We start from the raw sequence: 11,916 nt of genomic DNA, 5'->3' as shown, positions 1-11,916 counted from the left end.
AAATAGGATAATGGGAGGGGGGTTTACTTCTATTCTTTCTACTTCTGGTGTGCTTTGTATATACGGGTTGTGAAAGCCTCTGTATATACGTAATGGTTTTGACGTTCAAGATAAAGTAGTTTCTTTGGGCATGAAGTTGTCGAGTGGCCTTTTTCAAAGTAGAAGTTACCACATATTTTTGGCGACAAGTTGAACTGGTTTTGTGGACGTGTTGGCACGATTCGAACGGGAGCAGCAGTGCTGATAAGGGGCCTCACGTTCAGATGGCTACGTTTGGGACTATCATTGAATTTGTGGAGTTAACGGAGGACTGGCCAGAGTATGAGGAAAAGTTGGGACACTTTTTCTGTGCTATTGGAACTACTGAGGAGGCTAAGAAGCGCTCTATTCTCCTGAGTGTGTGTGGGGGACATTCCATGTGACGAACTGGTCAAGCTCGTGGGGAACCACTACAACCCGAAACCTTTTGTGATAGTCCAACTGTGTAAGTTTCACAGCCATTTCAAGAAGCCAGGTCAGTCTGTGGCCAATTTTGTGGCCGAGCTTCAGCAGCTGTCGGAGCATTGTGATTTCGGAGCGGTGTTGGAAGACATGCTCCATGATAGATTGGTATGCGGCATTAATAATGACGGCATACAACGCCGCCTGTTCGGGGAAACCCCACCATTGACTCTCAAGAAAGCCTTAGAGATTACCCAAGGCATGGAGATGGCTACTAATAATGTCAAGGATATCCAGAAAGGACATGGGGGGTTGAAGTCGGCAGCAGTGCACCAAGTCAGGAGGGAGACTGGTAAACAGGTGGAATGTTTCCGGTGTGGAGGGATGCACTATGCAAATGATTGCAAATTCAAAGACACTGTCTGCCATGCTTGTAGCAAAAAGGGACACTTAGCTAAAAAGTGCAGGAGTTCAAAGGGTAAGGTTAAGCCTGGGCAGGGGGAAGCTCAACAGGCTCAGGCAGCCACACACCGTCTAGAAGAAGCAGACGAAGAGGCAGTGTGTGCCGACAGTATGTTTGGAGTGGAAACAGATGAGGAACCACCTGAACCATATTATGCCACAGTCACTGTCAGGGGAAAGGACTTTAAGTTTGAGATTGATTCAGGGGCTACTGCATCAGTCATTAGTGAGGAGACCAACAGGAGGACATGGGGGTCTAACCTGCCTCCCATTAGACCACCAAAGCTCAAACTCAGGACCTATACGGGGCAGCCCATACCTCATTTAGGGGTGTTATATGTGGTCATTTCAGCCGGGGGTCAGAAGGCTGAAGCCAGTCTAGTGATAGCTAAGGGCAGGGGGGCCCAGTCTTTTAGGTCGCGATTGGCTTTGCAAAATCCGGCTCAGCTGGCATGAAATTAAGTCTGCTCACACGACGAAGGACATTCTGCAGTGGTACAGTGACGTTTTCAGGGTCGAGCTGGGAACGCTGAAGGGCGTGACAGTGAAACTCCATGTCGACCCTGAGGCTACACCACGTTTCTTTAAGCCCAGGTTGGTGCCCTATGCCATGAAAGGCAAAGTCGAGGAGGAGCTGGAACGTTTACAGAGGCTGGGCATCATTGAGCCCGTCCAGTTTTCAAGGTGGGCGGCTCCCATTGTTCCAGTTTTGAAGGCAGACAAAACGGTGAGGATATGTGGGGATTATAAGCTTACGGTGAATCAGGTCTCTAGGCTGGAGGAGTACCCATTGCCACGGGTGGATGACCTGTTTGCGACCCTGTCAGGGAGTAAGCTGTTCACAAAGCTGGACATGAGCCACGCTTACCAACAGCTGCTGCTCGACGACGATTCAAAGGAGTATGTCACAATTAACACGCACAAGGGATTATTCAAGTACAATTGCCTGGTGTTTGGAGTGGCGTCCAGCCCTGCCATTTTCCAAAGGACAATGGACACTTTGCTGCAGGGGATTCTGCACGTAGCAGTGTACCTTGATGATATTTTGATCACAAGGGCTATGGAGGTGGAACATCTGGCTAACTTAGAACAGGTGCTGAAGAGGCTCTCAGACGTAGGGCTGCGGTTGAAACACGGAAAATGTGTGTTCCTGGCACCGAGTGTGACCTACCTGGGGCACCAGATCACAGCTGAGGGACTCTGCCCAGTGGAGGACAAAGTGAGAGCTATTAAGGAGGCCCCAAGCCCCAGGACCGTCACGGAACTCAGATCATTTTTGGGCATGGTGAATTATTATGGCAAGTTTCTTCCTGACCTCTCAAGGGTTTTGACCCCTCTGTATAAGCTGCTTCACAGTGACAATAAGTGGCAGTGGGGTGAAGAGCAGGAGAAAGCTTTCAAGGAAGTGAAAGAACTCCTCCACTCAGCGAAGCTGCTTGTTCACTATGACCCCGACAAAGAGATCACCCTTGCATGCGACGCCTCGCCCTATGGAGTCGGGGCAGTTCTCTCACATGTAATGGAGGACCGTTCGGAGTGGCCTATTGGTTTTGCTTCACATACCCTGACAGCTGCTGAGAAGGGATATTCACAGCAAGACAAAGAAGGTCTGGCCATTGTTTTTGCAGTCAAATGCTTTCATCAGTACCTTTATGGATGCGTATTTACAATTTATACGGACCATTAACCACTGATGAGCCTGTTCAGTGAGACCAGATGCATCCCACCGCTAGCCTCAGCCAGGATACAGTGTTGGGCTCTCACATTGTCAGCCTACCAGTACACTATAGTGTACAGAATGGGTGGGGATAATGCAAACGCCGATGCACTGAGTCGACTACCTTTACCGGAAACACCTGCTTCTACATATGTGCCTCCAGAGACTGTGTTTTCATTGGAGAGGCTGTCAGAGACCCCTGTAAAGGCGACCCAGATCAAGCAGTGGACAGAGAGGGACCCAGTCCTGTCCCAAGTCAAGACTTTCCTTTTACAAGGTTGGCTCAGAGTCGTGGAAGGAGAGGAACTCAGGCCTTATGCCAAACGCAAGACAGAACTCAGTCTGCAGGATGGCTGCATTTTCTGGGGGGCAAGGGTCATCGTCCCTCCCCCTGGCCGTTCACAGATTGTGGAGGAAATTCATGAGACTCATCCAGGAGTGTCTCGAATGAAAAGCCTTACAAGATCCTATGTTTGGTGCCCAAGAATGGATCAGGATCTGGAGAACAAGGTAAAATCATGCATGCAATGTCAGACTAATCAGAATATGCCACCACCAGCTCCTTTGCACCCATGGAAGTGGCCAGACCACCGCTAGTCTAGGCTACATTTGGATTTTGCTGGCCCTTTTGTGGGGCAGATGTTTCTTGTAATGGATCATTGTCATTCTAAATGGATCGAAGCTCACATCATGAGCAACATCACAGCTCCCTCAACCATAGACAAACTCAGGCAAGTATTTGTAGTCCACGGGTTGCCTGACACTCTGGTCACTGATAATGGCCCGACGTTCACCAGTGAGTTCATGCAGCAGAATGGCATTCATCACATTCGGACGGCCCCTTTCCACCCAGCCTCAAATGGCTTGGCAGAGCGGGCTGTTCAGACAGGGAAGGAAGGCCTGCAGTGGATGTCAGGGGACTCTCTTAGCATCCGGCTTTCACGTTTCCTGTTTAAATACTGCATCACGCCACAGACTACGACTGCCCACACTCCAGCAGAGATGCTGATGGGGCGTAGGCCCAAGTCAAGATTGGACCTGCTGCGCCCGGACATGAAGGCAAAAGTGGAGAGAAAGCAGGAAAAGCAGAAGGAGGGACATGATCAACATGCGCGAGAGAGACAGTTAAAACCGGATGACAATGTCCATGTGAGAAACAATCGGCAACGGCTGCCTGGGGTTATTCTTAAGCAGAGTGTTCCAGTCTCCTATGTTGTTAAGCTGACTGATGGATGTGTTTTCCGCAGACATCAGGACCATGTGCGCCTGCGTCATGATACCGGATCAGAGGCAGACAGTTCCATGGAGTTTCCATTTGTGAGACAGACTACGGTGGAAGCATGTCCACCAGTGACTTTGCCAGAGGGCGAGACACTGGCAGAGGGGTCGGGGTCCCCTGAGGAGGATGGACATTCTCACGCAGACACACAGACCCCTCTCATGCCCCCAAAACCAGATCCACCCAAAACACCCTCACCAGTGGTGCCTGCTGGGTCACCAGGGGTAGTGCGCAGATCACAGCACACTCGTAAACCTCCTGACAGACTGAATCTTTGACGGGACAGTTTTTTTTTGTTGTTGTTAGATTGAATGTTGACTCTGTCATGTTTTCCAGATGTTTTGTATTGATAAACTGTTGCTGAGATACTAGTATAAGTTTTCAGGGGTACGCAAGTTAATAACACCACTGTTTTTATTTCCTAGTTTTTACATTTGGGGAATGTTGGATTTTAAAGGGGGAGAAGTGTTGTAATGTGAGTATTATTAAAGGTAAGTTAATACTAATCAGGATAATGGCAGGGGGGCGCGGTTTACTTCTGTTCTTTTTACTTCCAGTGTGCTTTGTATATAGTGTTCCTGCCATGGCATATGGGTTGTGAAAGCCTCTATATATACATAACGGTTTTGACGTTCGAGATAAAGTTGTTTCTTTGGCATGAAATTGTCGAGTGTGCCTTTTTCAAAGTGGAAGTTACCACACTATGTTATATTATCTGTCCTGTTGTATATACTATTTCTTACAAATTACTATAAAGTGCACATTGCACATTTACACGGAGATGTAACGTAAAGATTTTTACTCCTCATGTATGTGAAGGGTGTAAGTAATAAAGTCAAATCAAATCAAATCATAAAAGCAAGGATGTAATGTTGAGGCTTTGTAAGGCACTGTGGAGGCCTCACGTGAAGTATTGTGAGCAGGTTCAGGCCCCTTAAGAAGGGATGTGCTGACATTGGAGAGGGTTCAAAGGAGGTTCACAAAAATGATTCCGGGATTGAAAAGCTTATCAAATGAGGAGACTCTGGGCCTATATTCACTGGAATTCAGAAGAATGAGGAGAATCTCATTGAAAACTATTGAATGTTGAAAGGCTTCAACAGTGTGAATGTGGAGAGGATGTTTCCTATGGTGGGAGAGTCCAAGACAAGAGGACACAACCTCAGAATAGAGGGTCGTCTGTTAGAACAGAGATGAAGAGGAATTTCTTCGTCCAGAAAGTGGTGGATCGGTGGAATTCATTGCCACCGATGGCTGTGGAGGCCAAATGATAGATTCCTGATTAGTCAGGGTATGAAGGTATACGGGGAGAAGGCAGGAGATTGGGGCTGAGAGGAAAATGGAACAGCCATGATGAAATGGCAGAGAAGACTCGATGGGCCAAGTGGCCTAATTCTGATCTCTCCTTTCCTCTCCTCTCTCCTCTCCTCTCCCCTCCTCTCCTCTCCCCTCCCCTCCCCTGCTCTCCTCTCCTCTCCCCTTCCCTCCTCTCCCCTCCCCTCCTCTCCCCTCCCCTCCCCTCATCTCCTCTCCTCCCCTCCTCTCCTCTCCTCCCCTCTTCTCCTCTCCCCTCCTCCATAACCCGAGCACTCCTGCTTTTGATAGCCCAACAACGGGAAAGAGACTTTGACTAACTATCCTATCTATGCCTCTGATTATATACTTCTGTTGGGTCACCACTCAGAGAGTTATGGGAAGAGGATGAATAGGCAGGGTTTGTTTTCCCTGGAGTGAAGGTGGACAGATTGCTCAGCCTCAGATCGGGGCAGGTCAGAGGGAGTGGTGAAGATACGGCAGGGGTTGATGCTGGGCTATTGAGAGAAAAGGCTCAGAGCGTGGGGAAGGGAGTTTGGAGCAGAGAGGGAGGGGTTTTATGTTGGAGTGCGATGCAAGGTCAGAATCAGAATCAAATTCATTACAGTGACTTCTGTTGTGAAGTTTGTTGGTTTGTGGCAGCAGTGCATTTCAATACATAAAAATACTATGTTATATTAAAAATTATGTTTAAAAAGTAGTGCAGACAGACCAAAATAGTGCGGTTGTGATCAGGAGTTCATGGGCTGATCAGAAATCTGACGATGGAGGGGAAGAAGCTGGTTGTGTGTCTTTGGGTTCCTGTACCTCCTCCCGTATGGAGAAGGGGGTACATCCCGGATGATGAGAGGGGATATGTCCCGGATGGAGAAGGGGGTGTGTGTGTCCCTGATGGAGAAGGGGGTGTGTATATCGCGGATGGAGAAGGGGGTAAGACCCGGATGGAGAAGGGGGTGTGTATGTCCCGGATGGAGAAGGGGGTGTGTCCCGGATGGAGAAGGGGGTAAGACCCGGATGGAGGAGGGAGTATGTCTCGGATGGAGAAGGGGGTATGTCCCGGATGGAGAAGGGGGTGTGTCCCGGATGGAGAAGGGGGTAAGACCCGGATGGAGAAGGGGTTATGTCCCAGATGGAGAAGGGGGTATGTCCCGGATGGAGAAGAGGGTGTGTATGTCACTGATGGAGAAGGGGGTGTGTATGTCACGGTTGGAGAAGGGGGTGTGTCCCGGATGGAGAAGGGGGTGTGTCTCGGATGGAGAAGTGGGTGTGTATGTCCCGGATGGAGAAGGGGGTATGTATGTCCCAGATGGAGAAGAGGGTGTGTCCCCGATGGAGAAGGGGTGTGTCCCGGATGGAGAAGGGGGTGTGTATGTCCCGGATGGAGAAGGGGGTGTGTATGTCATGGATGGAGAAGGGGGTGTGTATGTCCCGGATGGAGAAGAGGGTATGTCCCGGATGGAGAAGGGGGTATGTCCCGGATGGAGAAGGGGGTGTGTATGTCATGGATGGAGAAGGGGGTGTGTATGTCCCGGATGGAGAAGGGGGTAAGTCCCGGATGGAGAAGGGGATATGTATGTCACGGATGGAGAAGGGGGTGTGTATGTCCCGGATGGAGAAGGGGGTGTGTATGTCACGGATGGAGAAGGGGGTGTGTATGTTCCGGATGGAGAAAGGGTGTGTCACAGATGGAGAAGGGGATGTGTCCCGGATGGAGAAGGGGGTGTGTATGTCCCAGATGGAGAAGGGGGTGTGTATGTCCCGGATGGAGAAGGGGGTATGTATGTCTCGGGTGGAGAAGGGGTTGTGTATGTCACGGATAGAGAAGGGGGTGTGTATGTCCCGGATGGAGAAGGGGGTATGTATGTCTCGGATGGAGAAGGGGTTGTGTCCCAGATGGAGAAGGGGGTGTGTATGTCCCGGATGGAGAAGGGGGTATGTATGTCTCGGATGGAGAAGGGGTATGCATGTCACGGATGGAGAAGGGGGTGTGTATGTCCCGGACGGAGAAGGGGGTGTGTATGTCCCGGATGGAGAAGGGGTTGTGTATGTCCCGGACGGAGAAGGGGGTGTGTATGTCCCGGATGGAGAAGGGGGTGTGTATGTCTCGGATGGAGAAGGGGTTGTGTCCCGGATGGAGAAGGGGGTGTGTATGTCCCGGATGGAGAAGGGGGTGTGTATGTCCCAGACGGAGAAGGGGGTGTGTATGTCCCGGATGGAGAAGGGGGTGTGTATGTCACGGACGGAGAAGGGGGTGTGTATGTCCCGGATGGAGAAGGGGGTGTGTATGTCTCGGATGGAGAAGGGGGTGTGTATGTCCCGGATGGAGAAGGGGGTGTGTATGTCACGGACGGAGAAGGGGGTGTGTATGTCCCGGACGGAGAAGGGGGTGTGTATGTCCCGGATGGAGAAGGGGGTGTGTATGTCCTGGATGATGAGAGGGATGCTTCTTTCTTGAGGCATCACCTTCTGAAGATGTCCTCGATGGTGGGGAGGCGAGTGCCCATGGTGGAACTGGCTGGGCTTACAACACTCTGCAGCTTTTTCCGATTCTGTACATTGGCACCTCGACACTAGGCAGTGATGCAACCAGTCAGAATGCTCCTCATGGGACATGTGTAGAAACTTACTGGAGTCTTTGGCGATATATCAAATCTCCTTAAACTCCTTGGGAAATATTCAAGGTTAGTATTCAAGGACTCGGCAGCTAACTGCGATGAGTATGCCTCAGCTGTCACAAACTTTATTTGGAAATGCACGGAGGCTAGAGCTGCGGTTTTTAGGTCCGGAGATAGCAGTCGCTACACCGAATCCAGGTGTGAACTCCGGAAAGCCATTAAGGGTGCCAAGAGGCAATATCGAGCCTATTTGGAAGCCCAGGCTAACCAGAGGGATGCCAGTAGACTATGGCAGGGTCTAAATGAGATCACTGGGCACAAAGAAAAGGCTGGGAATATCAATAACTGTGGCGCTTCTCTTCCTGACGAACTTAACGTATTCTACGCAAGATTCGAACAGAAGAGGAGCATCCCGCTCCCTCCGGATGAACCGGACCTGGTGGCATCAAGATTCATCGTCACCGAGGAGGAGGTTAGAAGAGCCTTCCTGAAGATAAATCCAAGGAAGGCGACGGGCCCAGATGGCATCCCGGGACGGGTTCTCCGGGCCTGTGCAAGTGAGCTAGCTGGAGTGTTTGCTGACATCTTCAACTGCTGCTTGCTTCAGTCTAAGATCCCCTTGGGTTTTAAGAAGGCAACGATAATCCCAGTGCTGAAGAAGAGCAAGGTGGCATGCCTGAATGACTATCGACCTGTGGCTCTGACATCAATTCCTATGAAGTGCTTCGAGAGATTGGTTATGGCACACATCAACCACAGCCTACTGGTCAACCTCGACGCTTTGCAATTCGCCTACCAGAGCAACAGGTCAATGGCAGATGCCATCTCTCTGGCCCCATATTCCTCCTTAGAACACCTGGAGAATAAAGACGCATATGTAAGGCTTCTTTTCATTGACTGCAGCTCCGCCTTTAATACCATCATTCCAAATAAACTGATTCCTAAGCTCCGGAACCTGGGCCTTAGCACTCAGATCTGCAGCTGGATCTTCAACTTCCTCACAGAAAGGACCCAGGCTGTAAAAATAGGGGACGAGCTCTCCTCTACAATCACTCTGAGCACCGGTGCCCCACAAGGCTGTGTACTCAGTCCCCTGCTGTACTCATTGTACACCCATAATTGTGTAGCCAAGTTTCTATCGAACTCAATATATAAGTTTGCTGATGACACAACAATTGTAGGCCGTATCTCGGGTAATGATGAGTTTGAGTACAGAGAGGAAATTAAGAACCTGGTGGCATGGTGCGAAGACAATAACCTATCCCTCAACATCAGCAAGACGAAGGAATTGGTTGTTGACTTCAGAAGGAGTAGTGGACCGCATGACCCAATTTACATCGGTGGTGCGCAAATGGAACAGGTCAAAAGCTTTAAGTTCCTCGGGGTCAATATCACAAATGACCTGACTTGGTCCAACCAAGCAGAGTCCACTGCCAAGAAGGCCCACCAGCGCCTTTACTTCCTGTGAAAACTAAAGAAATTTGGCCTGTCCCCTAAAACCCTCACTAATTTTTATAGATGCACTGTAGAAAGCATTCTTCTAGGGTGCATCACAACCTGGTATGGAAGTTGTCCTGTCCAAAATCGGAAGAAGCTGCAGAAGATCGTGAACACGGCGCAGCACATCACACAAACCAATCTTCCATCCATGCACTCACTTTACACCGCACGCTGTCGGAGCAGTGCTGCCAGGATAATCAAGGACACGACCCACCCAGCCAACACACTTTTCGTCCTTCTTCCCTCCGGGAGAAGGCTCAAGAGCTTGAAGGCTCGTACGGCCAGATTTGGGAACAGCTTCTTTCCAACTGTGATAAGACTGCTGAACGGATCCTGACCCGGATCTGGGCCATACCCTCCAAATATCCGGACCTGCCTCTCGGGTTTTTTGCACTACCTTACTTTCCATTTTTCTATTTTCTATTTATGATTTATAATTTAAATTTTTAATATTTGTAATCCAGGGAGCAGGAAGCGCAGAATCAAATATCGCTGTGATGATTGTACGCTCTAGTATCAATTGATTGGCGACAATAAAGTATCAAGTATATAGCCACTGGTGTTCTCCTTTGTTATTGTGTGAATATGTTGGACAACACATACATAATGCTGGAGGAACTCAGCAGGCCAGGCAGCATCTATGGAAAAGAGTAAACAGTCAACGTTTCGGGCTGAGACCCTTCATCAGAACTCTTCTCCAGCATCTGCAGATTCCCTCATGTTTGAATATGTTGGGTCCAGGATAGATCTTCGGAGACGTTGACACCCAGTAACTTAAGACGGATGGGGGTGTTATGCGTAACTGGCAGTAAGGGAAGAGCAACAGGACCCTCACATGGGATTTGGGTGGTTTGGCCTGGATGAGGGCGGGTGCAGAAGTCCAGAGGTCCTGTCACTGGAGCTGAGTTAGTGTGAGACCCTACAGGTAGGCGGGGCCAAGATGATGGACGGATGGGTGGGGCCAAGGTGAGAGATAATGAACGGGTGGGCGGGGCCGAGGTCGTGCGAATGGGCGGGGCCATGGCGGGATGATGACGGGTGGTGGTTGAGGCCATCGGAGGTTGATGACGGAAGGGTGGGCGGGGCCGTGGCGGGGTGATGACGGGTGGTGGTTGAGGCCATAGGATAACGGAAGCGTGGGCGGCTTGGAAGACGGAAGATGCGGGGTCGCTAGGATTTGCTGCTGTGTAGGAAGTGCACGGTTTTTGTTTGGAAACTTCTGGAAATATTTAGAAAAGTCATCACTTGTACGGCTGATTTTTTAAGCCTGTTGGCCATGAATCGGTCGTTGCTGCGAGGTTTCCTCGTTGTCCTGTGGGTTGGAGAACTGGCCGTTTCGGAGTACCTTGGCGACTGCTCCCAGCAGGTAGGGCGCCCTGTGCAGTTGTGCGTTATACCTGGGCACGACACTTCCGAGTTATCAACAGTTCCAATAAACTGGACAAAATTCTACAATGTAGTGAAAGATCGCGGTAGTTACCAGGAGATAATTTGCCACTTTGGACAATCACTTTTCTTGTCTCTCTGAAATGCTGTTGATGCAATGTGTTTACTATTCTAGTTGTTTTTGCCTTTTTCTACAAGAGCATGAGATACTAAACTGAAGCAAAACTCCTGCCAACTGAGTTAAACTGCCCATGCCAAACTTGATTAATAAATGGCGTGAGCAACATGTCTCATAAAACTGGATCTGTCAAAGCCATTTTAATCTGAAGTGTAAATTTATTTTTAAGGTGGATGAGATTGAAAAGGTGAAATAATAAAGGCACAAACGGTCTAAAGTGCTGTCCTTTTTAATAAATGTAGAGAGCAAGTTTGGGGATTTAACAAGAAATTTGAAACGAAGAGTAGGCGTTTTCTGGTTGGCAAGATGTACTATTAGGATTGTTGCGGGTCCTAAATTTATACGACTATGAAAGACGAGAGTAAGCGCTGAAACTATGGCTGTCAAATTTATTAAAGGCACGGCAATGGAAATTGTAAAGAGTAATGTAAGGTTTAAAAAGCATGACGAATTAAATATCAGGCAAATGGAAGAAGTGATACATTTTCTAAATGATGAAAGATTGGGGAAAAAATCGTTCCGCTGTGAGATCTGTGTATGATTTGCAAAGGGCCTGGATGCAAGTACAGCAAGTCATTAGGAAAATGAACAGAATTATATCTTCTGCTTAAGGATTGAATACAGAAGTTGGGAGGTTATGCTTTAGTGTCGCTGAGACTATGTCTGCGGTTTCCTTCGATAATGAAGTAACTTAATGCATTTGATGCATTGCAGAGAGGAGTTTCCAGAAATTCTTGGACGTACACATTGTCCAATGATGAACGACTTTAGCCATGGTTAGTATCCACTTGTGTTTAGTATTGTGTGAAATGACTTGATTGAAGCAAGAATGCCAGAGGTTTTGACAGGATGGCTGTGGGTAGGGTCTCCTCCTGCATGTTGGTGTATAATCCTAGGAGATTCTGCTGTTCCAGTGTTTGGTAAATACTTAAAACCTCTTTCAAATATTCTCTCTTAGTCTTTCTGCTCTTCTCTAATGAGATAGATCAAAAGTCCAGTCTAAGTAGGTCAAATATGATGGTGG

At 48.9% G+C, this 11,916-nt stretch overlaps 1 protein-coding gene across 1 annotated transcript in view; it reads left to right on the top strand.

The window, feature by feature from the left end:
- Nucleotides 1-10,441: 10,441 nt before the first annotated feature.
- The window catches only part of LOC134351625 (interleukin-17 receptor A-like), a 64,132-nt gene continuing 62,657 nt past the window's right edge, over nt 10,442-11,916 (top strand). Inside the window, exon 1 of the mRNA XM_063058024.1 lies at nt 10,442-10,694. Coding sequence (XP_062914094.1) covers nt 10,605-10,694 — 90 coding nt within the window. The 5' untranslated portion in view covers nt 10,442-10,604. The remainder of the gene's footprint in view (nt 10,695-11,916) is intronic.

The sequence above is a fragment of the Mobula hypostoma genome, chromosome 9 (genome assembly GCF_963921235.1).
Source record: "Mobula hypostoma chromosome 9, sMobHyp1.1, whole genome shotgun sequence".
NCBI classification, from domain to species: Eukaryota; Metazoa; Chordata; class Chondrichthyes; order Myliobatiformes; family Myliobatidae; genus Mobula; species Mobula hypostoma.
The sequence above is the reverse complement of the archived record's forward strand: the minus strand, read 5'-3'. Positions and strand labels throughout refer to the sequence as shown.